Source organism: Mauremys reevesii, linkage group 11, assembly GCF_016161935.1.
Source record: "Mauremys reevesii isolate NIE-2019 linkage group 11, ASM1616193v1, whole genome shotgun sequence".
NCBI lineage: Eukaryota > Metazoa > Chordata > Testudines > Geoemydidae > Mauremys > Mauremys reevesii.
Window position 1 is genome coordinate 65,217,807 of NC_052633.1, and position 27,307 is coordinate 65,245,113.

The 27,307-nt window shown below is 41.1% G+C and overlaps 1 protein-coding gene across 22 annotated transcripts in view; it reads right to left on the reverse strand.

Annotated features, from left to right (window-relative positions):
- KALRN (kalirin RhoGEF kinase) overlaps nucleotides 1–27,307 on the reverse strand; it is a 737,748-nt gene that overhangs the window by 93,561 nt on the left and 616,880 nt on the right. The window contains exon 1 of one of the 22 annotated variants that reach the window (XM_039494013.1): nucleotides 15,377–15,658. The exons of 17 other annotated variants lie outside the window; for them this stretch is intronic. In XM_039494013.1, coding sequence (XP_039349947.1) covers nucleotides 15,377–15,461 — 85 coding nt within the window. In that variant the 5' untranslated portion in view covers nucleotides 15,462–15,658. Of the gene's footprint in view, nucleotides 1–15,376; nucleotides 15,659–27,307 lie in introns of those variants that run through there. 4 more of the 22 variants (XM_039494008.1, XM_039494010.1, XM_039494007.1 and 1 more) reach the window with 4 other exon arrangements.

The window sequence follows — 27,307 nt, forward strand, 5'->3', positions numbered from 1 at the left end:
TAAAACAGGAAGATCTCAATTACTGGTGTTTTATATTTTACTGTTTGAAAATTACAGAGGGAGACTGGGCAACCAGCTTCAAAAGACACCAGTTACCCTCAAAAGGCTGTTAGATTTGCAGGAGGTTTCAATACACTTCTTTCAGAAACTCAAAATGTCACCTGCTGCCCCCAAATAGTGACAAGGAGAATACAGTACGTCTAGTCTGTCCCTTTGTTTTCATTTAACAGCTCATAAGGGGAGGGAGTAGCTTTGTCAAAACCTGATAAACTGGCATGAGGAAGACAGGCCCACAGGAGAGGTTCTCTTTCACCAACTGAAGTATTAATGCTGGATTTGTTAGAGATCAGCAAGAAGGAAAAATCTCTCCATTCTGCCCCTTGGGAAAGAGTTTCACTGGACTGACAAAAGCCTCTGCAGAACATAGTGAGCTCTCAACATTCCAAAGCAGTGTTATGTTCTGATCTACCCACAGACCTTTCAAGACAGGGACTCCAGGCAGTATCTTATTCCCAACTGTATGGTTTTGATTTCCAAGGCTGGAACATCCCACTGACAGCTTTCAAAATACAGCAGCCTGTGCCAGTGTTTCTTACGAGTGGTTAGTTAGTAGTCAGAGCATCAAAAATTCAGTTTCGCCTAGATCTTTAGCACTGCATTTTATAAAGTGGATCGTTTACGTTACATGCTGCACCACTGCATTTTGGAAAGGGGTAGCCACCAAGTAAACTTTCAAATTGAGAGGGTGCTCTATCAAGTTACTCTCATTTCAAAGCCAAGTTCCAAAACAACTGAAAAAAGTAACTTGGAATACTTTTTTGGATAGGGGTGAGAGAAGGTGCACGACAGATAATCTTCCACTCTGTAGGCTGGTTGTTAGGGCAGTGGCCTGGGATATCAAAAAACCAATTCTGAGCAGAGTTTGATCATCCTAGATCACTTTGAACCAAGTAAAGAAAGTATCTGAACTCAAGCCTCTCACAAACCAGGCCAGTGCCCTAACCACCAGGCTATTGGGTATTCTGGAGTCTCTCTCAACTCAGGTTTCAGTCCAAAAACTGGACATTAACAAATCTATTTTTGCAAAACTGCGCAAAACAAAAAAAGTAGAAGCCTCAAAAGCTGCCAGAAGATAGAAGTGTCCTCCTTCTAATCAAAGCTACATGTGAAGTACATAAATGGTGGGCAGTTAGGTACTCTCAGTGTACAGGCTTTGCTTTGAACTGTCATTTTACTGACCTTATTCTCTACTGCGCTGAGGGAGAGAGAGCCATTTGCCAGATATATTCATGTATTTCAAGTCACTTAGAGGGACTACTGTCAATACTCAGGTCATGTAACCCAGGACAAACCCAGAATGTTTAAGTGTTATCACTTTATACTAAAAATTTTTGCATGTGAAGTAGGCAGCAGTTACTCAAAGTACAGATTTGAATTAATGTTTGATCATTTCAGATAGTTAACTCACATATAAAAATAGGAAGGATCTGAAATACACTAGATTTGACACACTTCAGTTATATTAAACTTTGGTACCATTTTATTTTTATATTCTACTCATTAAACACATTTGCATTTCTAAGTAAAACACATTACTATTGGTAACTAATGGATGTCTTAAAGCAGAGTCCTTTGGCCACAAAAAGCTAATTGTGTTATGCTAAATTGGATCTCAGTGATATACATGTTATACCCCCTAGAATTAATTAAGCTACATCTCTTCAAAACATTCTCAGAGTGCATTTATTCAGCGTGTGGTTAAATTACTCTGAGTTCTGCAATACTTGACAGCATCCGACACTGTCCAGTTGTGCCCTGATTTTCAGAGGTTCTGAGCATTTGTAGATCTTATTGAAGTATGTGGCTGCTCCATGCCTCTAGAAATCAGCATGAGCACATATACACCATTTGGTGCACTATGCCACGGGAGTATCTCCAAGCCATTATTTTCAACAGGGCCCCAATTCTGCCACTCTTACTCATGAATAATCTTACTGAACACTATTTTGCAGGAAGTTTTAGCCAACGTTAGCCTTTGTGCTGGGTAACAGTGCTAATGCCACGGACAGCAGTAAAAAGGTACTTACTGAGCCATGCTAACCTGTATTGCTGTTGAACATGTCTAGCAGTTAGAACATGATTCCTAGAGGCAGAAATCCTGACTCCTATTGCCCCAAATCTGCTGTTAGAGTTACCAAGTTTCTGAAAATCGGACACACCCCCCCCAAACCTCTTCCCCTTGGGCCTGCCCCCTGTCATCCTCTCTTCCCCCCTCCCCCATCACTTACTGCCCTCCACCTTCTTCCCCCATACCCCACAGCTAGTCTCCCTCTGCTCCAAGGCTGGTAGCTGCAGCCTGACTCAGAGCCTGCTGCCTGCCTGCCCACAGATGCAGGTAGGAGGCAGCCCTGCCTGAGCAAGGCCTGGCACGGGTTGACGACCCTCCCACCCACAGTAACTGGACTTTTGGTGTCCATTCAGTATGTCTAACCAGACACTGCCAGGTCCCCTTTTTGACCAAACTTTCTGGCAAAACAACCAGACAGCTGGCAACCCTATTTGCTGTATGAGCTTGGGGAAGGTATTTAACCTGTGTCTGACTCAGTTCGATAATCTGTAAAATGGATATTAAACATTACTGTGTGTCATGAGGATTTGATACGCTTCATTGACTCTGCAAAGCTCTGAGATTTTGGATAAGAAAATATGATATAGAACATTATTAATTACAATATTTTGCAGTTGTGGTGCTCAAACTTATACCGAAATGAAATTGGGATTTTCTCAGTGGCTTCGTCAGTGTCTTAGGCGGTGCTTCTCCCTTTTCGGGCCCTAATTCTGCTCCATCCCACTCAACAGGAGTATGGAAAAGATACTTTGAACTAAATAGAATCTTGCATTGGCAAACAAGAAATCTTTGCTTGAAACTGCACAGAAACCTGTGCCCGTAGCCTCCTGCTAACTATTGACTCCTTCCTTAGGGCCATTAAGTTCACTCCCTGTGGGAGCCACTGTCCCACTGCCACTTACTCTATACTGTAGTACAAGTATAGTACAGTGTAAGTTGTAAGAAACCTGCCAAGAAAACCCAAAAATGTTATTTCCACCCCTTCAAACCACCACTAAAAATATCTTTCAAACACCCAACAAATGTCAAGAGTTGCTTTTCAGTGCTTTCCTGTGAAAGTTGTTTTGTACACATCACTTTGAGGGAAAAGTGCATGACAAAGAATAAGTGAAGCAAAACCTAAAATTTAGTAATCCTTTCATACAAGAAAATAAATTCAGTTTTATAATTTTTTTAAATTCTACTTGCAGGTTCTAATGCTCACCTTGCTAGGACCTAACCAAGGGGAACTTTTCAATTACACATGCAGTAGTCCAGGATAATCATTTTAATTAATGGAATTCTAAACCTCAAAAAGGTCCGAAGCCAGAAAGGAGAGTCATGGTGATTTGGGGGATGAGGGGAACGGGAGGGAGAAGGGGAGAGGGGATAAGTTTATAGCAATCCAAAAGAGAATTAATTGGGAAAAAAAATGGACAATTCACAAGGGAGAGGCATGTATCTGACATTGCTGATTGTGAGAGACCCCTGTCAGTCACAGCTGATATGCTAGTCAGCTGAACCTACTTTAAACCCACAATAAAGGTTGGCATAACTGACTACAGTGACACACAAGCCAGGACAAATCAAAAAGGAACATATATTAGTTTCGGATGCAAAAAAAGGTTATTTTCCAACTGGAAAGAAATTAGAAGACAAGACATTTTCAATCATATCCTGATAGGATTTCTCTTTACCTACTAAGCTGGTCCTTTTTAAAAGACAGAACATTGTTTACAAGGTGTTCTTTACAAAATATCTGACAAGCTTTTGTTGCTTCTCTCTGCTTTACACCATAATAAGAGTGTTTAAATGGTAGTAATGCAATTCTTATGTGGTAGTAACTGGTTTGGCGTATCCACCTAAAAGTGAATGGATCTTTAAGGGCTACTTATTTTGTGGTGGGAAATCCATTTCTGCAGATTCGTGGGCTATATGATGCCTATTGACTACCAAGCTAGCAAGATCCCTTCTTTGAGACAGTCAAACTGACTTAAATCACTACCTCACTATGACTCAGAAGGTGGCTGGTTACATTTGTGTGCTGTATTCTTCTGCAACAGTTCACTTGCCATGATGTAGTCTGTGATTCTGCAAAGGAACTGATAAACTCTCCTGTGAAGTATATTGTCTTCCTCAAGCTCAGAGGTTGAAAACATTTTGGAAGAGATGACACAAGGTGTATTTCCTAGGCTCCTAATTGTTTACACCTGCTACCTCTTCTATGTGTTTACTTTATATTTCACTCCTCAGTGCTTGTAACACTTGAGTGGGAGTCATGTTAAGAGTAGAAAAATATTCTAGACTTTGCTTGAAAGATCTATAACCACCCCCCCAAGTAGAAACTGAAAATTAAAACACTTTATACTGTATTAGTTTGTCCAGTTAGGAGGAGTGCAGCATAGGGCTATGAACATTCCCTATGGTATACAGTTTTCATAGTGCTTTGTCTAGTCTACAAGAATCTCAATGGAGTTTCCATCACTTCACCCCCAGTCTAGAAGATCAGTGCTAGACTGAATATTAGGAAAGAAGATGACTTGGGAAATAATTTCTTTCATTAACTCTACTTGGAATATTCAGGACAATTCCTCTCCAGTCTTGAAATGCTTGTAGAAAATTAATACACCCTGTTTACTCTGTTCTTAGCCAGGGTGTACTTATCAACTGTTTTTCCCTTAAAAGTCAAGTCTTTCACCTTGAGACTTGTGGCAAGATAAAAAAAAGTCTTGTGATCTCTCATATGCGCTTGAAGTGAAAGGGAAGGTTTGGGAGTTTTGCAGGCATGAAAGCAAAATCCATGTATTTCCTTTTAAATCAGCTGAACTGATGAGAGCTGAAAACAATACAGTAACCTAGAGAATTAGGATCAGCACCACGCATTTAGTTTCAGACTTGATAGCCTGTGGCTGATCTGTATACAAGTCTCATTATCTCTTTGCTGTACAAAGTGAGATCTGAAAGTCTTGTCTGTACATCCCCTTTGCCGCATCCCAAGTGCAACGGTCTCTCAAAGGGTGAGACTGCAAGGTTAGTCTTAAAAGATAGAGCTAGCAGGTGCATCAGCATCTGCAGTGGCCTCCAGTGATGGAAGGACAACGTGTGGCCTTATTACTAATACAAGTCTACCCAGCAGAGAATTCTCAGAACATGCAGGAGCAATGAAGTGTTTCATTTGTGAAAACTGAAAGATGGTGCAAGAGGAGCGTTTCAGAGGGAAGGTGAGCCAAAGAAGCCTTTCTTCAGTGAACAGGACTAAAACTGGCATCTCCAGTGGACTCAGTCTGAGTATTTTAGAGCAATGCTGGTCCACTGAGACTTTAATACAACTTGTTAGTTGACATGATCCCTGGGCAAGAGGTCTTGGTCAAACTTTGAATGTTTCAGTTCAAAATCTCTTATAAAAAGGTGTACATTTTAATAAAGCTTAAAACCAAATAATCCCATAAAGAGCTTATAGATACTGTGTAGAGCAACTTGGCTGCCAAAACAAAATCAAAGAAGCCATTCATGTGATTTAATTATTCATGTTCTAAGACTGTCCACAGACCAGGCACTTCTAATTAAGAGAGACAAGGACATCTACAAAGATTTCAAATGAGAAATGACTTTCATACCTATAGAGAGAAAAGCTTAAGAAAGTGTAACAGGGCTAGTTGAGAAAGGTAGGCAGAGCCATCCTTAGGATTTATGGGGTCCTATGCAGTATTACTAAACTAGTGCCCCTATGCCCGACTTGGGGCACAGCCGCCACCCCTGCCTGTGGACCCCCAAAAGACCCCCCCCACACACACACACACTGCTGACACACACCAAGCTTTGCATGCAGCAGACACTGCAGCAGCCTGGGCTCGCAGCTCCAGGGGGTAGAGACAATGCAGGAAAGGATAGAGCCTCATGGAGGCAGAGAGTCACAGTTCCCACAGCGACCCCCATATCCTCTCCCTCACACAGAATTCACCACACCAGCTCATTCGGCTTTGTGAATATGGCCCCTGCTGAAGGAGGCTGCAGCATGCACTGGGTGTGCAGGAGCCAACCCGCTCTTACCTGTGGTCCTAGTGGTTCCTCAAATTTTTGGGTGCCCTATGTAGGCATGCACATGCCTAAGAATGGCCCTGAAGATAAGATCATGGATTCCTTCTCTCTTGAAATGCTTCTTGTATGGATTGTCAAGAAAAAGCACATACTTCAAGAGGTTATAAACTCTGCTTAATGTACCATGTTAGAGAGATGTAGGGAAGAGATATTAGAAGAAAGTTTAACCAACTCAGTGAAGTGGATTTTGCTGGTTGAGTCCTGAGCTCCCAGGTTAGCAGTTGGCCAAACCGGACAGTCTCTACACAAAAGAATAAATGGACACAAATCTGACACCAGGAATCATAACATTCAAAAACCAGTGGGAGAACACTTCAACCTCTAACCACTCAGTGACAGACTTGTAGGTGGCAATTTTGCAACAACAAAAAAAAGCTTCAGAAAACAGACTCCAAAGAGAGACTGCTGAACTCGAATTAATATGCAAATTAGATACAATTAATTTAGGTTTAAACAGAGACTGGAAATGGCTGGGTCATTACACTAATTGAATCTATTTCCCTGTGTTAAGTTCTCCTCACACCTTCTATGGGTCATCTCAATTATCACTTCAAAGTTTTTTTTCTCCTGCTGATGATAGCTCATCTCAATTGATTGGACTCTTCCAGTTGGTATGCATACTTCCACCTTTTCATGTTCTCTGTATGTATAAACATCTCCTGTCTGTGTTTTCCATTCTATGCATCTGAAGAAGTGAGCTGTAACCCACGAAAGCTTATACTGAAATAAATGTTAGTCTCTAGGGTGCCACAAGTACTCCTGTTCTTTTTGCCGATACAGACTGACATGGCTGCTACTCTGAAATGGGTTAGCAGAGTTTGGTAACATCTGGTCTCTTTCCAATAACCTGTCTGGCATGAACTGCCTTGACTCCAGGTACAATCCTTAGCAGTGTGAGGATGCAGTGACTTTGAAGGGACAAGAGAAAGTTCTATTAGGGATATAGAAGTTTCCCTAGTGCAGTGGTTCTCAACCTGGGGGTCTAAAAGGGGTCCATGAAAGGTGGTTACCACCACAGAGCAGTGGTTTTCAACCTGTGGTCTTGTGGACACCTGGTAGTTTACAGACTACGTTTAAGATTTCCAAAGGAGGTCTGCACCTCTATGTGAAATATTTTAGGGGTCTGCAAATGGAAAAAAAAAGTGACAACTGCCATAGTGGAACTGGGTCAAAATTTAAAAAGCCACTTTGGCGTGAGAACCAAGAACCCTTCAATGCAAAGGACTGTGCACAAGTGAAAGAAATTGCACAGACAGATGGCTAATACTACTGAGTCTATAAACATTCTAAAGTCACAGCTGGTAAGCATTCAAGGGCTTTTCCCAGAAAGTCTATTCAAGACTTTTAGCATTTCCTGAATAGGAAATATGAGGAAACTACTAGAAACTGGACAAACTTGTCAGACATTCTTAATCGTCACCATTGTTTTTGCTGCCATGTTGATTTCAACAGAGCTGTTTTGGACACACGTTCCAGTATGCTTTACATAACGTAACCATGGTTCAGTTTTAAAACAGAAAATAGAGAGTGTTCAAGTCCATAACATTTCCTAATATGAAGAATGTTTTCTTGCAGATCATATCCTTGCTATCATGCAGCAGAAAGGTACTAATTTCCTTAACAATGCTCGACAGTTGACTTTAATTCCTATAACCCCCATACCTTCTAAAAACTGTTTTCCTAAGGAAACTTGCCTTTACCTAATAAAGAGAACTTGTACTAATGCTCTGACATCACTTGTAGTTATGCCAATTTCTCCAACTTCCAGTAAGGCACAATGTTTGACAGCTTAGTGAAGATCTAAGAGGAGGGTGGCTGAACAGTCTTTACCATACATCAGAATCACTAAAATTGAAGCCAAGGAAAGTCTACTTAGTCTTATACCACACATCTTCATTAGCAGGAGTCCATTGATTTTTGAGATTAACAAAAGGAGAAAGAAAAAACAGAGTAAAGGAGATGCAAGAGGGGAAGAGGAAAATGAGCAAGACTTGGGCAGAGTGGGGATTAAGGGGAAGAGGATAGAAGAGGGACAGGATTTTTAAATAAGAGCCTCCCCCAAAAATTTGGGGTAGACAGGAACACTCAGCTTTTGTTCTACATAAAATAAATGTAAGTGGGAGGGTCTAACATTCACCTAAGCTTATTATATGAAATAAAAGGTTTAGAGCGGTCACACACAAGTATGTGAGTAGTCATATACACAGGATGACTGCTTAAGAAGGGGAAGGGGCAAGCTCTTGATTTCAGATATTCACATCAGCCATTCAAAACAGATCCATGTCTTGCATTAGGTCACTTTCCAGTAGAGGTAAGAGTGAAAACTATTTAAGTCATCCATAAGAGCCATGTGGTACAATTGCTGCCTATAGTTCTTGTAACGCTGCACTCCATAATGTTTTATGGAAATATGCTTATGAGTGTAAATATGATGCAACTGGAAGATGCTTTACGCAAAAGGTCTCTTGTAAGGTATCATTACAAAGCTTCTAATCTATGGAGTGTGTTCATTCTATTTGTATGTATCATTCTCGTAACTGAAGCTAGAAATATAAATTATAACTAAGGTTATATGCAAATTGTGGGCCATTGATGATTGTTTAGAATCTTGATGGCTCCCATGGACTAGGACAATTGGTTGTACATGGCTGTTTACTTGCAAGCCTTCCTGTATTCGTGTAAGCCTGCCCAGGAAGAATGGTGGAATCCATCTTAAACCTGGTGCTTTTCCATTTAGGAGGCGGGATGGGAGATCCAGAGACACAAAAGATCCCCACCTTGTGCCAAAGCTATAAAAACGGGGTGGAAGAGAACAAAGGAGGCGGCAGTCATGAGAAAACTCCTAGTTACCACCTGAGCTGGAACTAACAAAGACTGTACCGAAGAAAGGATTGGGGCCAGACTAGGAAGGGGTCTAGTCTGTGAAAGACAATTAAAACATCTCTAAGGGCACGATATTATCTGTAATCAGTTTCTTAATGTATTAGGCTTAGACTTGCATGTTTTTGCTTTATTTTACTTGGTAACTTACTTTGTTCTGTCTGATATTAAAACTACTTAAAGCCTACTTGTTATACTAACAAACAAATGATTTTATTAAGTAAACCTGAAGTAAGTGATTAATACCTGGGGGAGCAAACAGCAGTGCATCTCTCTCTGTGTGTGTTACAGAGGGCACACAATTTAGGCGTTTACCCTGTATAAGCTTTACGCAGAGTAAAACGGATTCATTTGGGGCTTGGATCTCATTGGGAACTGGGCGTCTGGGTGCTGGAGATAGGTGACCTGCTGAGCAGTTTTTGGTTAAAGTCTGAGCTTTGGGGGGTGTTGCCCAGACCCTGAGTCTGTGTTGCAGCAGACTAGTGTGTCTGGCTTAACAAGACAGGGTTCTGGAGTACCAAACTGGCAGGGAAAACAGGCTCAGAGGTAGTCTCAGCACATCAGGCGACAGTCCCAAGGGGGTCTCTGTGACTGAACCCCCTCACAGTTTGGCCTTACAGCAGGGTTTCAATTAAAAAAAAAATTTCCGAGCAAAAAAAGTTTACAATAGGCTGTTTATTTGCATCACAGACTGGTTAGCTGAGAGTTTGGGGCTGTATGCACAATTCTATACACACACAGGCTCCTAGATTCCCAAGTTTAATCAGTGGCCATAAAAATCTCTCCTCCACAAATCTCTCCATCTTTCTTTCTGCGATGCAGACAATGCTACAGTCATCCATATCTTTATGACCTGTTAGCTAGGAGAATTAGAATTCAATACACTCTACCTGGGGCTAACATATGACACCCAACTTCATCAGATACAGGAGGTGCCTGGTTTCTGAGTGAGGCAGAGTAGTGCAGGTACATTATACCCATGATCTGTATTACTGACAAATTCATCTCCAGGTGAAGTTCAAGGTGCTAGATGCTCTCCATAAAACTCCAAGTGACTTAGGTCCTGAGACATGGCCTCTTCCTCTCAGACCCACCACATCACATACATTCAATCAGAATACTTCAGCTCTCTGCCCCAGACTGAAACTCAAGGGAGCCAGAGCCAGGACATTCTTAGTGGTGGAACTTCACCTCTGAGATTTGCTTCTACAGGAAGGCATCTAAAAACCCTGACCTGACTATATTAAGAACATACTGGAAGACTCCTCTTTGGCCCAGACTTTCCACTAAATCAAAAAATTTCTGGCATTTATTTTTTCATTTTCTAGGCCCTTTAAAAGGGCTCAGACTCTGGGGGTGCTGGTGCATATACGCATTATAATTAGAAAATAACTGCTTCTAACCCAAGCCAGAAAAATCCAGCTGGCAGGTGTTTTGCATATTTTTGTTAAATAAAGGAGATTCCTTCCCCATAGTACCCATTCTTACAGAGAATTCAGTGATTTCTCTCTCCTGTTTATAAGATCATATTCAGAATTCAAGTGTATGTCACATTGCTTTTACAGTCATAGTGACTGCTAGGAAGTGTCTTATTATTCTGTCTTGTGTGTAAACAAAATGACATTGCAAAAATTGTTTCTCAAACTTCACCTGATTAAATTAATTGGCCAGAGGAACTGCATGAGCCTACTGCTCTTTATTATCCTTTTCATGAAGGAAAACAAATTAGATGATTTTTTTGCCATGAACCATGTTCCTATATTAGACTTCGTGTCTCTGCACTTGAGCACAGAAGTAATCCTGGTCTAGTTCACCTTGAGTTGGGTTAGACTAGAGCACAACTGCAAATAGTACCCAGTGCCAGATCACTTTCCCTGACTGTACCCCACTAGTTCTGTACCTGTGGGCATAGCTGAGTAGATCAGGAGCCCACCTTACAGAAGCCATGCCCCAAAGACACCTTGAACATTACTGTTGTGAAAGACTGCATGAGGGAGACATTCAAGCAGTATTTTTAGACATCTGTCAAGATAACAAAATCCTTTCCGGAATTGTCCTAATACACAAAATCCATGCTTTTCCAAAAGAAATGTTCCATATATGTCACACAGCAAAATTTCATACAGGAATTAAGCCTCCGATTTTTTATACTGCCCTATTCTTCCCTCCTTACCCCCCAGATCAATTATCTGCATCATCTCCAAGTTCCATAGCGTGCACACAAAGACACCCCACCACACGTTTGCTTAACTTGGATGCATGACCTCTCACGGACAATGGGCTGCAAACTAATCTTGTCAATTTTTTCAAATCAGATTCACTTCAGGAGACACTTTACTGGCATGACAAACTGTGCAAGTGTTGCCAAAGTACAAGCTATCAGGCATCTGTCACCAGTAAAGAGATCCACCCACTGAAGTGGGAGAGGTCATTTGCAGGGCAGCAGCAAGAACAAATCCAAGTCAAGTTGCCCTGTATCCATGTTATAGATGAGCCCTCTTTAGAGTTATGCACTTTCCACAGCAAATCTGAGATTGAAGCAAGGTGGAGAACAGCAGAGAAATGGCCCTAAAAATACAAAGCCTGTCTTTGGCAATGATGAGCAAATGAAGTTAGATGGTCAAAGGTCAAGTAACAGCATTAAGGAATGGTCTCCAAGCTTAATGACATGTGCTACTAACATTAGCGTGGTGACCTGGTAGTTGATGGTGTGGGCTCTCAGACAAGTGCATTTCCACCAGCCGACCACCTTTCCCACCCCCACTCCCCGAAAAGGCACCAGGACTATTATTAATCTCTCCCCTTCCTGCCCATGCTCCCTTCACTACTAGGAAGAAGGCAAGATGAAAATAAATCAGCTATCAAAAAAAACCACACACCACTTTTTGTTATTGTACGGGCAAATGAGAATTGCCAATATGGTGAGCTAACATTTCAGAGAAGAGATCAACATCAGCTGTTTCCCTCTCCCAGTGGCATCCCCAGGATAACAAGCAGCAACAGCGAGATACCAATCTCTCTTGCAATCAACACTTTGAAGTCCAAAGCCATGTCGGCTAGCACTAACTTGTTCTGAATCTGCTGTGTGCGCTAACTGTGGGAGTGCCAACAGTGCTTTGAGAGTTGACTTGTCCTATAGCTTGTTCAATCAGTTTGATTTTGGTAACAATCCTGACACCATCTCTGTTCAGTAGGTAACAACGGTCAAACACTGCAAAGCACAAGAACTCAATATACCAAGTTCCAGAGTTATTTACTCATTTGATGGTAGGTCTTCCTGTGTTGTTGCAGATCAACAGCCTGTTAAATCATGCTAAAAAAACCAAGGCAAACGCAACCTGCTGCTTGTTCTGGTCGATTGCCTTTGCAGAATTGCGAACCTAACTCAATACCTGCTGAGCAAAGTGCATGCATTGCAAATCCATGCATCATGAATTTAGTAAGCCAATCTGTCCTTGAGCCCCCTTCACTTACATTTTCCAATAATTAAAATAAAGGTTATATAAAAAGGGAGAGCCAATTTGTACCTGATCAAGAACCATTCCAGCCTTCACCAAACTCCTGCATTGAACCAAACTCTTCAAAAAGGACATGGCTGAAGTGTTTTCCCCACCTTGTTTTTATTTTGCCCGTTTATTGCCAACTTGCCATGGAACAGGAAGCACTGAAATACAGCACCGCTTTGTTTCTGTAAAAGCCTGTTACCCAAAACAAGGTCAAGAGTGATTCGGAAGAGTAAAGACCACAGGCCAGCAGACTCCACGATATATTGGAAGCCTTAACTTAGTCCTATTGTGCCTTGGGAAAATCAGTAGTGCCTACATACTTGTGGCTTTTCCTATATACAAAGCTTTATAAAGTGTTGGTTCTGCAGGTTTTGAAGTATGAAGCACTGGAACACACCGCTCCCCCAACCACTCAGAAAGTTGGTTGCACTCAACTGCGAGGAGCAGCTGTTCTTAATGTATTTCAATCCCATCCAAACCCAGGAAATGCTGAGTTTCACAATAAAGCCTTAGTATCTCACTGGGTAAAGAGTTCACATCTCATGGACTTTATAGTCCCAGAGTGTTTCGTGGCTGCTATGATAGAATGTATCCTGTCAACTTTGGCCCATTCTTTCCTTGGTGACCTGCATGGTGGGATATTTGCCTTCAGATATTGACACAAACATGAACCTTTTTCCCCCCTCTGCAGTAAGTAGCTGTGGCAATCAACCTCTCCTGAACCTTTGGGACAAAGATGGAGGATGACCCACACTGGTAAATTAACCTAGGGAACAGCAAAAGCACTCATTGTTTCTCACTAATAAACCCAATCAATCATCATTGCTCTTACTGAAGGGCTCATTGTACGAGCTGCCAAGTCATTGCACTGAACTCTGCCCAGTTGAACCCTCACACACGCACACATTGATTAAGACCACGGATATCCCTGCTTTATAAGTCAGAAGAAACTAAGGCTCAGAAAGCTAACAATGAGTGCTCACACTGGGCTTCAGCATAGCAAGTGGCTTCCTAGGGTATCCCCTTCCCTTCGTATTCCTAGAGAACTGCTCCTCTATGGGGGAGAGGGGGGGGCGGAAAAAGCAAGCCATAGAAATAACTTTCAGTAAGAGGCATGTTGGGAAATGAGTATTTTTTATCACAGGCAAGCTAAGGGAAAGCTTCCCTTATGGACATGAATAAAGAAGGTGTATTTGAACAAACATGCCAATTATTAAGGTCCCTTTCCAAATATTAAACTGCCAACTCCTTAAACACAAGTAACCCAGGTCTCTAAAAGTGTTTTAAAAAGCTACAGCAGACTGTGCCATTTACAGCCTTGAATACACACTGAACTTGTCTTACAGCACATGCTTAACCAGCAATTTATTCAGAGCCTTCTCCCTGCAGAAGATATCCCCAAACCAATTGCTTTCCTAAAAACAATTTGTGTATCTGTGTTTACAGACCTCGGCATGAAACAGCCACTTCTTATGGCTTAAGGACTGTACATCCTTGTTACAAGCTGTTCCGATGCAGAACTCAGCTGATATTGAAGAGGACTGACAGGGGAGAGGCATCCAGCAGTTGTGGGGGGAGGGGCAGTGAGAGGAACAGGGAAACTCAAATGAATTAGGCTTTGTTTTCATCAAAACTGCCTGGGGTGTGGAGTGGTTCCTCCCTCATGCACACTCCTATTTTAAAACAGAAAACGTACGAATCTACAAGTGTGGCATTGCAAAAACAGAAAAAGGATACAATGGGTCTTAGCCATTGCCATTTTAAGATTACAGAATTATTTTTGTACTAGCCACCTCCCTTTTGCAAGAGTTCTATAGAAGTAGGTGTATGGAATTTCAATAGGCTTCTATCAAAGTTACTCTAAAAAACAATGTAATTTGGGTTAGTGTATTTAACCACCAAATAACCACCCAATACAGCTTGAGAGAATATTCTTTCTGTAGATTTGAGTCAGCCTATAGAAGGAAAATAGTTAATGTATTGAATGGTTACAAGAACTATTGGGGGGGGGGGGGGAGAGAAGTTCCTCTCTCTGAAATTCTATAAGATGTTTCCATAAAGCAACTAGTGTATTTTCCTTCTGAAAACAATAGCAATAACTGCAAGGGCAACTTTAGTCTTTACTGCACTGACGTAGGGATTTATCTATACTTAAATCCCATTTACCAGGAGTGGCTAGTAGTAAATGCATTGGATTTTGTACTTAAAACTGCCTCATGGAAGAGAAATTCCTGCTTTATTCAACCTGTAACAAAAAAACAAGTTACACAAAAACTACACTCTATAAGTGGTTTTTATTTTGTATAAGAAGTTTACTTATTTGGCCCTCCTGATGAAGGGCAGCTGCGCTCCTGACAGCACAAATCATGATTTTATTAAAGGCATTTGTCACATTGTAAAGATCATCCCCACGATGGACAAACTGGGGAGGAAGATGTACAACAATGTTGTGACACTATAGTGGTTAAACAGACAGATTAGAGCCACACACAAGTTGAAAAATACACCACTATTTTAATCCTGGTTTCTACATCCAGTAAACTTTAGCAACTACAGTGAGTTCTTACAAAAAGGAATGCTACCACATTGCTACCCGTTCCAGTCCGTATGAAAGCTACTTAAGTATTTGTTATTAACCTTGTCAGTTTGAAGTATCTAATTCTATGCAGAATAACAAATATCAAAGCCTTGCTCAAGCAGCCATCCTCCCCAGTGCCCCTTTCCCAGCTCAGTTATTATTCTCAAATCTATTTCAAAAGAGAAATACAGTTCAGCAGCTACTGACCTTTGCAAGGGAAACAACAGCAACACTTTGAAAAGAACCATGCCAAACACGAAGTGCTGGAATAACTGTGCCTCCCACCTTTCATTCTGTTTCTGTGCTGTTCATAGCAAGTGGTCACTAGCCCCCATAAAAAAAAAATCCACCAGGAAAGTGTAGTATTACCTAAACTCAGCACTAAACACGAGGAGTATTGCCTCTACTCTAACTTGCAAGCAAACCACCTTGGAAACAGGAGGAGCTACTTAAGGGAGGGCGGGGGTGGAGTCACACCCCCAGCTGTTGGCTGAACTCACATCTCAGAAGATAGTCTCCCCACATTATGCAATATAAAGACGCTGTAGGGGTGAAACGCCTCCTTGGACACACCTACTATCAAGTGTGCTACTTTGTAGCCAAAATATTATACAAGGAATCTTTCCTCTATCAAGAAAACAAATTACAGTCACACCCATAAAGAAATAAAATTAGTATTGCCTAGTACATGCAGTTCACCTCTGGAGAGGCTTTGACTGGATTTCTTCTAGCAGCATTCCTATTACTTCAATGTAGTTTTCAATCAGGTGGCTTTGGCTACAGATACAAAACACTGTTTAATGATCAACATTGTTCTTAGCAGTCCACACTTGCTGACCCTGAGAGAAGACTCATAATTTGGTTAATTACACAATCCCTGTTTCTAGTAGATTATATCTGTCAGAAGTTTTCTGATGCAAGGGCTTCTAGTAATGCTTACACTTAGATTCAAGCCTGGCTATTCTCTAGCCTTTAACTGTGACATTTCCTGAATTTGAAACTCATTTCTTTGTTCATTCTCTGAGGCAGCTATTATACAGTATTTATTTTTAAGGGTAGGCTGAAGACTTGTGTTACTTTATCTCATAGTCAGTTTAGTAGTGGTTTTGCTTTGGAATTGTAAAACAATATGGGACATGCTACAGAGAAGATAGTATTGTAAAGGAGTAGATTGTACTAGAATTTTGATAGGGCATTTCATATTGCTTTTGCAATACTTGATAACTGGTGCCAAATCCATTATTTCTGAGGCCTGGTCTACACTAGACTAGATCTCATAATGGTGGATCTGCCTGGGATGGGGTTAAAACGTGTTCCAAACAGATAAACTGTTAGGATTGCTGTGGAATGAAAGCACCTGACAATCTGGTTCCCTGTGATCTATTAACAAGGGCTGAGGAGTAAGATCTTCAATGGAGAATGTGAAGTAGTAGTCGAGAAACAAACAAAAACCTCTTAACAAAAGTTTAACTCCACTGGGGCTCTATCTGCTACTGAGCTAAACAAGTGTAACAGAAAGAAAAAGAATAGAGTTGAAAAAATAAACCCTAGGGTACAAAGGAATGAGGATTGACTAGGTTTTAGTTGACATGTTGATCTGAGTTATGTTTCTTTCTTTCCAAGTGTTCAGAGGCAAAATTTGTTTTGTGAATGATTTGCACTTGGAATTTCATTTTTTTATAACAATACTTAGGATTTATACAGCAGGTAGGTGGGAACAGGATGTCTGACTATCAGTCCCGTGTCTGTGTGACCTTTAAGTGGTTTATAATTCTTACAATTACTTTTTGTATTCTTGCTATGGCAGAGACAGAGCCTGTTAACATTTCTAAGAGGTAATGTACATCAGAAAGCAGTTAGCAACCAGTGAAGAACAAACAGATGCTGCATTTTGCTTTCCCCTGCTGGCCTATGACTTCTCATTTCCTTCATGGTACCTGTTTTGGACCATGGCCAAGGACTGCCATTACTTTAGTGATTTAAACTAAGAGACAGACGTTTGTTTCATTATATAGTGGCTTTTATATAATATATAAAAGAATAATTCACGTTTTGCCAATGCCTGAAAGCCCCCTTTGACACCTTGGGTTAGGGCCACAACACCAGCAAGGCGTCTCGTGTTCACAAACCCTGATGTAATAGGGAATGTGCAGCGCTAATTAGTACAACCCCAACAATGAGCAATGCTGGCCGCACAGAAAGTCTCTGTTTTGGTGAGTTCACAGAGACACCTAGTGTCCAGTTCTTGTATCACAGGGGGAAAAAATCTAACCTGCTGTTATTTTGATGGCTCTGGCAGCCAGCTTGGGTCCTCATCCTGTATTTATTGAAGTGAATTGCAATTTTGCCTTTGACTGAAATCAGGGCAGGATTTGATCCATTAACTTGATAAACAGCCCCTTAGAAATGTGTATTGAAGACAAATTGATATGTTACTAAGTGAGTATTGACAGCTCTTGTGGCTTTATTATTGGAGTTTGTCAATATTTGCTGTTTTTCTTATGTGACTTCAGGAACTGGGACTCTAGATACAAGAGAATCTCAGCTTTCATTTAAAACAAACAAACAAACAAACAAAATGTTTCCATCCCTAATGGTTGCAGAGGAAAGCTTGAAATCATGATTCATGTGTAACCTAACTGCTCAAAAACTAGAAGGCAAATCAAAAGAAACCAAATTTTGAATATATTTTAAATCTTGTGATTTTTTGGAGGGAGGGGGTCAGGGGAAACCTTGATTTATGAATATGTGGGGTTGGCAATACTGCTAAGATTAAAGGTAGATCTTAGCCCTGGAGATTTTCTTAAGAGGGCTAAAGTTATAATATTGTATCTCACTTAGCAAAATATTTACTAAATAAGAATACATGATTAAATACAAATTCATGTTATAGTCATTCGCCCCTTCCAGGTGAAAGAAGAGAATAGCACTACGGGATCAGTTCATCCTATGACTAAGTGGACACAGCTGCCATTAATTGTCATTGGAACTTGTACTAATGATTGAATTTGATCCTATAACTTCAAAGAGGAATTTCTCAAAATTAAATATGTAGGGTATGGAAGCAATCCCTATGACCTGCAGCATTCATAAATTACAGAGGTAAAACAAAAATGAGCCTGAGGTCCATGGTTCCTGTAAAGCACGTCTACTGGCGCACCAATCAAAACAAAATTTCTGTTGTCTGCAACAGTCATTTTGCCGCCATTTTAGGACCCCAATCTTGCTCCTTCTGAAGCTGACAGGACTCCTTCTGTCAGTGAGAGTTTGCAGCCTGGGGTCTTGTCCCCGAGGCAATAACTACAGCCACACCTGTATAAATCATCCTCCACAAGTTTAGTCCAACATCAAGCAATTGCTAAAATAAAAAGATAAGTTGTGTGCTGCATGCTGAAGGTTATTTTATTAACCCTTAACAGTGCTCTGCACTCGAAAGTGATAGAAATGAGCAGGGATTCTAGTTCGTGATTTAAAAAAAACCCCAATACATTTGTGTTTTTCTGCAATTAAAATGAAATGCTCAACTTTAGTTTACCTAGCCACACTATATATAGGTATCAGTTGAACACAATGTTTTATTGATATACAATAGAACCCCATTTATCCAAACCTCTGTTATGCAGCTCTCTCTATTAACCAAACCAGGGCTGACAGCCCAAGCACCTATAAACACTACAGGTTCTCTGTAAAAATGAAAATTTTATGTTTTCCCATGGCAAACAGATTTCTAGGATCCCTGGAGATGATACAGAAACTGTCATGCATTTTTTCTAGGTAGCTTTTAATTGGTGGTTAAATGTGCATAAACCTGAGCAAAATGAAGACCAAATTGCACAGAGGGAAAGTGTGTTGCTCAGTGGATTACAGAAAGGAGTGTATGGAAGCTATTATACCCCATCACAGGAATGCTGAGAAAATTAGTTCAGTCTGCTCATGCATTTGGCCTCAGCGGCAGGTGTATACATCAGAAACTGCCCTTGAAGAATCCTTAGTCTCACAGAAGACTAGGAGGTCTGTAGAGATTTGTCTCTCTCTAACAGTCATAGAATCCTAGAAGTATAGGACTGGAAAGGACCTCAGTAGGTCAACTAGTACAGTCCCCTGCACTCAAGGCAGGAGTATGTAATAAGTAGACCATTCCTGACAGGTGTTTGTTTAACCTGTTCTTAAAAACTTCCTATGACAGAGATTCCACAACCTCCCTAATCAATTTGTTCCAATGCCTAACCACCCTGACAAGAAGTTTTTTCTAATGTCCAACCTAAATCTCCCTTGTTGCAATTTAAACCCATTGCTTCTTGTCCTGTCCTCAGAGGTTAAAGAGAACAATTTTTTGCTCTCCTTTTTTTAACAACTTTTTATTTACTTCATATTTGTCATCATGTCCCCCCTCAGCCTCCTTTGCTCTAGACTAAACAAACCCAATTTTTTCAATCTTTGCTAATATGTCATGTTTTCTAGACCTTTCATCATTTTTGTTGCTCTTCTCTGGACTGTCTCCAGTTTGTCCACATCTTTCCTGGAATGTGACACCTGGAACTGGACACAATACTCCATCTAAGGCCTTATCAGTGTAGAGTGGAAGATCCGCTTCTCATGTTTTGCTTACAACACTCCTACTAATACATCCCAGAATAATGCCGGCTTTTTTGCAACAGTGTTACACTGTTGACTCACATTTAGCTTGTGATCCATACAATGGATGGATTTCCCTTGTAACAGTCTCTTAAATTCTCTAGCTAAAATCACTGGTAAAAGCAATATATACCATATGTAAGGTTCAAGTATTTCTTCCAGCCCTTTGAATTCTCATACTTCAAGTGGCTGTTTAATTTTTGGAAGAAAGGAATTAGGCTAAAAATGGAGGCATTTCTCTGAAGGAGACAAAGGGCCAGAGTGTCAGTTGATGTACACCAGCCTAGCTCCACTGGGGCCAACAGGACTATAGCAATTTATGCTGTCTGAGGATCTGGCCCAACTTATCTCAGAGGTGCATAAGCCAAAACTAAAACAGCAACATGTAAAGTTCTTTCCATAGTAAAAAGTTTTAGCCCTTTGTATATAGATGAGGGCTGAATAATGTAACTTGCATTGATATCATCTGATTAGAGCAACTTCTGTTGGTGAGAGAGAGAGGCTTTCAAACCCCACAGAGCTCTTGGCTCGAAAGCTTCTCTCTCTCTCTCCACCAGAGGGTGGTCCAATAAGATATATTTATCTCCCTAATATCCTGGGATTGACACATCTACAAACTAAACCACACAGCTTTAAGTAAGTGATGCCTTTTGTCTGCATTGGCACACTGTATACACACGGGTCACTAAGAGCTCCAGATGATGATGCTACCATACTTAACACCCCAGCCTACAGGTCTGGAGTGGCAGCCTGGATTGGAGGCCCCCTTACCCAGTGGTTAGGACACTGGGAATCTGGTAAATTAGGTTCTGTTCCCAGCTCTGCCATGGACTTACTCTGTGACCACAGAGAAGTCACCTTCTCTTTTAGTACCTCAGTTTCTCCACATGTAAAATGGTGACAATGATACTTCTGTTTCTCCTAATGTGCTCTGAGGCCTAGGGATGAAAGCACCATGCAAAGGCAAAGAATTATTTTATTGTGTCTGAGGATCAGTAACAAAATATGAATTAAACATTGTCAGCCTTATTTTTACTAAATATTTATAAAAAATACTACTCAATGTGTACTTACTGCCAAACACAGCTCAAAACCCAGCAAGGTTGGAAATATCCTAAGGATAGTGACTTGGCAGAGCTGTGTGGTGGTTGCTTACATAGCACATTCCTGTACATTATTCTTGGCTCTGGCTACTGCTGTTGAACAGCACTAAACACTCGTTAAATGAAATAAAATTAACCAAATTCTTATAAATAACCGAAGTATGGTCATGCTAGTTGGCCCAAACTTTGTATTTTTTAAAAACAGATCAAATTACATAAATAATAAAAACAAGGCCAGATTCCCTCCTGGCACAACTCCACGGGGAGATATTTGTCCCATCTACTTAACACAGTGGTGATGGGGGGAGGATGAAGCACATTATCAACTAGTTAAAACAAAAAAATGAAAAAGACATGTATGCTCAGTGCACACTCCTAACTGAACTGCCATGAAATACGTATGCTCCTCCCATGTTCAGCTAGACTAGTCATGCCTCTTTCAGAGGTGACTTCAATTTATGAATGGATTAATGTAATCTGATAAACCATGGCATAGCCCCTATTTGGAATGCAAAGGGAAGAAGGGTCCCCCTCACTTCCCAGAGAAGTAGCAGTAAAGTAATGGGATTCTGTCTGCCTGCCCTGCCCCCAGCCGGGACCAATAGGAGGGCATCTACCATCCCCTTTGAGGAGCAGGGTTCGCCTCTTCTACTTGGAGAGACATGGATGGCAACAAATGTCCCTTCTAAATTTCCTCAATCTTCTGTATGGATGTCTTGTCTGGGCCCACTGCACTGCATTCCTTCTGGCACACACACGGTCCTCTGCTGGGGAGGGAGGGGCGGAGAAGAGAGAGAATGGTGGGACCCCAGGGCATTGGATCTTGATGTTAACACTTCATTGAGATGCAGAGGGCAATTCACACGTCTCAGAGCTACGGTTTCAGGCTCCCTACAAACTCAGGCAGACATCACTGCATCAGTCACACTTGAGTCATATTTTCAAGTTTCTCTTTGCATCCATGAGGGCTAGAAACTTTTTTTTTTAAATTAAAGCTTAAAATCTGATGAAATGGCAGACTTTAGAAGCTAAACCTTAGGCATGGGCCTATAGTGCATATGACTTAATACAGGCCTGTATCCACCCCTTGCTTTAATTATTCTTTCCTTGAGAGTAGTTAGCATACAAGTCCTCAGTGCTTGAACTGGAATCCTGTGCAGGTGGGTCCTGAGCACAAACCCATTGGAGTTGAGTGTTTTTCCACTGACTTCTATGGGGTCTGGATCAGACCTATGGTACATACGTGCACTTATTTTATAATGATTTTGGCTCTCTGATACCTTCAGAATGCAAATCCAACCATGAAGAACCTGCCGTCTCTGGCCAGTTCATCTGATTTCTGGTCATAACCAGGTTGCTAACCTGTACATAATAGTACTACGTAATCAAGTTGGTCAGTTTCTCCCTGTAACCAGCTTAGGCAGAACAGCAAAAAGCCACAGAGATGCGGGGGCACACTGTACAGGTCTGTTGCTTATTAAGTATTTGCAATGGTCATTAGAAGCCATATTCCTATTCTCTAGGTGCAGATGGGAAGTAAAATGCACTTCAGGTAATAGGGCTACATGCAGTGATGCCTCTCCCTCTTTCTCAAATATACTAGAAGATCTTTACTGACCTCTGCAAACTCTCCTGCTAACACTTCACTCAGAGGGTTGCTGCTTCAGTGGGACAGCTGTATCCACCAACAAATGCTTAAGATGTGTCTGACCATCCTTGCATAACCAGAGGGAATTTCTCTAGCCAGCAACAGCACCTGATCGAATGTTGCTGCAGCAGTGATTCCTCTCTGGTGTCCCCAGGCACACAAACAGTATGCAATACTTCAGTATTTTGGAAATATAGCTAAAACTATCTTGTGACCTGCATGAACTGGCTTCAAGAGAGCCATGCCAATAAGGTGATGGATACTAATTGAAATAAGCTGACTGTCAAAATAAAAGCTTATTGCGTCTTCAGTTTAAAAAAAGAAAAAGCAGATTTTGTATTTGTTTCCAGAAATGTTTATCTCAATTAGATCAAAAGCAGATCTGTGGGAATGACTGTCCACCAACACCACAGAATCACAGAAATGTAGGGCTGGAAGGGACCTCAAGAGGTTTTTTAGTCCAACCTCTTGCACCAAGGCAGGACCCAGTATACCTATACCATCCCTGACAGATGTTTGTCTAACTGTTCTTAAAAACCTCCAATGATTGGGATTCCACACTCTCCCTTGAAAGCCTGTTCCAGAGCTAAACTATCCTTATACACCTCTACCTCGATATAACGCGACCCGATATAACACAAATTCGGATATAACGTGGTAAAGCAGTGCTCCGGGGGGGCAGGGCTGCGCACTCCGGCAGATCAAAACAAGTTCGATATAATGCAGTTTCACCTATAACGCAGTAAGATTTTGTTGGCTCCTGAGGACAGCGTTATATCGAGGTAGAGGTGTAGTTAGAACATGTTTCCTAATATCTAACCTAAATCTGCCTTGCTACAGCTTAAATCCATTACTTCTTTCCTGCCTTCTGAGTATATGGAGAACAACTGGTCGCTGTCCACTTCATAACCGCCCTTCACATTTTTGATGATTGTCAGGTCCCAACTCAATCTTCTTTTCTCATGACTAAACATGCCTTTTTAACATATTTTCCTCATAGATTATGTTTTCTAAACCTTTTGTCATTTTTGTTGCTCTCCTCTGGACTCACTCAAGTTTGTCCACATCCCTCCGAAAGCGTGGTGCCCAGAATTGGGCACAGTATTCCAGCTGAGGCCAGCGTGGAGTAGAGAGGAAAAATGACCTCCCGTGTTTTACATATGACACTCTTTGTTACTATGCCCCAGAGTGAGATTAGCCTTTTTTGCAATTGCATTGCATTGTTGGCTCATATATTCAATTTGTGATGCAGAATGACCTCCCCGTTCTTTTTGGCAGTACGACTGCCTAGCCAGCTATCATCAAATAAGGGAGATCAAAAAAGCAGTACAAAACCTGCCTTTTGGACAGTGTGGGTCTTCTGCTACAGTATTTGGGTGTGGAGAGAAATTATGAGCTTGTATCAGTCCTTCACATATTCTTTTTCAAAGGAAACAGGGGCCTATTCCACCCGTGCCTGACGTGTGTGATGACTTTTCTTCAATTCTGGCAACCATAACAACATGGCATAATTTATGGAGCTGGCTCTTGCAATGATGAGTCAATGGTCTATACAAAATGGGAGTGCATCAAAAGTAGTAGCAGAAAAAACCCAACTAGTCTTTCTCTCTGAGTCTGTTCCACTTTCATGATAAAATTGAAGCTAAATTTCTCTTCTGATGCCACTGCTCCCTGCCAGGTAATCTGCTTCCTTCCTTCTTATTGGGAAAATACCATTCTGGTCACCTAAGGTGCTTTAGAGAAAGTGGCAAATGCTGTTTGGCGCCTTTTGCTGTTTTCTGCAGGAACAGCCAACACATTTATGCTTCTATATATTTAAAAAAAAGGTGTAATTGGAATACTGTGCTAGTTAGACCTGAAAATCTTTGTGTTGTGTGTGTCTGTGTGTGTATGGGGTGGGGGGAGGAGTGGGGGAGATCTCTGCCTTCTGCTAGAGAGAAGCTGGACTGAAATTAAAATACTATATACAGGATTGATGATGTAAAACCCTTCACTTTGTGGGCCAAATCACTATATTAACAAGTGTGGATATGGCCCTTTGGCCACTTTCCTTTTTTCTAGAAAATGCAGAGGCATTCTTAACAGGAGACATTTAATAGTGGAAAGCTGCCATCATTGCAAAGCTTTCTGATCTGCTGTATCCGCTTAAAGACTGGTGTAAAAGAAAATGTAAAGCTGTTATTAAAACGTATGGTGGAAATAAACAGCAAGGTAAGAAGTGACAGGAGGTCTTCTGTGGAAGAAAATAAAACAAAATTATTTTTTATAGTTCACAGAATAGCCTCTGACAGAAAAAAGCCCTCTGTTTTGTACTGCCAGCATGCATCTTCTGTGTCTTGTTTCATATTGTAATCTCCATAGTTTGGAAACAGTTGCAAGCATTTCTAGATTGTAGCTACATGTAAGGTGGGATTTCCATAGGTGTTCAGCATTACGATTCTGCTTGTATTAAAGTCAGTGGGCGCTTTATTAGGCCACGGTTTCATTTATCCCACCCATACCCTCTGCTATTTGGATCATGCTCTAATTGGAGCTGAAATTTCACACACCTAAACTTTCAGTTACTATTACGTAACCAAACTTGCTGTCCTCCTGTCAGAGGGTATGGCACACTATGACCGGGGCATTTCTGGTTTTTCCCACAGTCAACAGATTTCTTTGTAAACCTAACAACATGTACTTTTCACATCTTCTATGTTCATATTATATTAAACATTTGTCATCAAGTAACTTATTAATCACTGCTAGCGTAGTAGCTTCACTCAGTGATCAAGGCCTTGTTGGGGTAAATAAATCAATATTTTGAGCTGAAAGATTTCAGTTCCCTAATCTACAGAACAGAAAAGTGTCCTGGAATTATAATCACTGGGTGTTGCTGTTTAATTCTTAATCTCTTGTATTTGGAAAAGTGCCTTAATAAGAATATGTGATTTGGTATCAAGCAGCTTAACGTTATTGGAAAGACAAATGGAGTATTAGATTCCCTGTATGAAAACCAGAAGCACCTACAGATGTGACTTTCAAATCTCATTATCAAAGGCAAAAGTCAGTGCAGTCTTTATTATGGGAAACGGGCAGTGCACTGCTATTGCTTCTGTGTGATGACACACTTTTTAGCAGATTGGAAACCAAGCCAACTTTCACTGTGATACTTATGCAATTGTTCCCTGGTTTCTTTCAACATTATGATATTTAAGAAGTATTGTACATACTATAGAATACTAGGAAAATAGATTGTTATTTCACTGGGAAATGGTTCTGTAGAATCACTAACTTCCAAAGAATACCACAAAAGACTGATAGGAAATACAGGGGTGTGCATGTATTTCAATTTGATGACTTTTGGAGGTGCTCACTCTGTGCCCCCGCCGACTACTGAGGAAGCCTGTGCCCCTGCTTTCCTCCCCCTGGTGCACACCCCTGTGGAAATATATGTAAATTACCTTTGAATATTCTCTATAGCAAACCACACCCAAGAATGCTTTAACCTGTCCTAATTTGATTTAGTTGGGAATTGGTCCTGCTTTGAGCGGGGGTTGGACTAGATGACCTCCTGAGGTCCCTTCCAACCCTGATATTCTATGATTCTATGAACGTGGAAGGGAACTGCCTTTTAACTGGCACCTTTTCAGTGGCAGTAATATAAATATACAATATGTTGTTAAAGAAACAAATATAACTGAATGCATTTTTGGAGTCTGGGACTAATCTGCCCCTAATGAAACTGACATTTGGTTTGACTCTTATTCCTGATTTACATCTTTAAAAATGATGATAACTCCACTGAAGTTGATAGACTGGTATAAACGAGAAGAGAATCAGGCTCCTTATGTTAGCATATCAAATCTGTGACGCATCTGCTGTAGCCAATTTACAAAAACCTACCCAATAAATTGCAATCAGTTATTTAATACTTGTGTGCGAGGCACTTCGGTGTGCTGGTCTTTGGCTCTGACTGTTCAGTGAAATTAGATTTTCATCACAGCTAGCTCACTTTCAAACTGGTTCATAAACTATTTGTTTAAAATTAATAAAGGAGGGGCTGCCCAGAAGCCAGCTAAGGATGTGAATACTGGTCCTGGGTTTGTTCCCCTTGCTTTCTGGTTAGAGCTGAAAAGGCAATACACTTGGGTACCCTTTTTACCAGGATGTGCCCCCATAATCCATGCATCAACATTAGAATAGTAATGAAAACAGGCATAAGCCCAGAATCTGTTCTGTTTTATTGCCCCTTCACGCTTAAATCTCATGGATGTCAGGGCAAAAAAGACTGGTGACTAAATCCATGTTCAGCAGGCCAGGAGTATAATAATGAATGGTGGCCCACTGAACTTGGTTACACAGCAGAAACTCTAGGCCAATGGGCCAGATCCCACTCTTCCCACCATAATCTCAGGTGGATTACAGTCAGACATCAGAGTGTTACTTTGCTAAATTTAGTTCAGCCAGAGCTGCAGATGAAAAGCAAGACCCAAGCCACTCACAGGAGCCAGTCCCTCTCTTTTGGTAATGAACATTGGTGGCCTCCCTGCGAGCTGGCTGGGTGAAGTGCTACTACACAACTCTCTCACCTACCGCATACATTTCAAGAAGCAGGAGCAGATACAGAGAAAGTAGTGCATACATTCTATTCAAACCAAGACAAGTTATTTTTACACTCTTCCTCTGGGCTGCATGTTTTTATTTGTGGGAGAGGGGAGAGGGGTTAGAATTGTTGGCTTCAGGCTAGTGCTAATAAAAACCCTGTCTTAT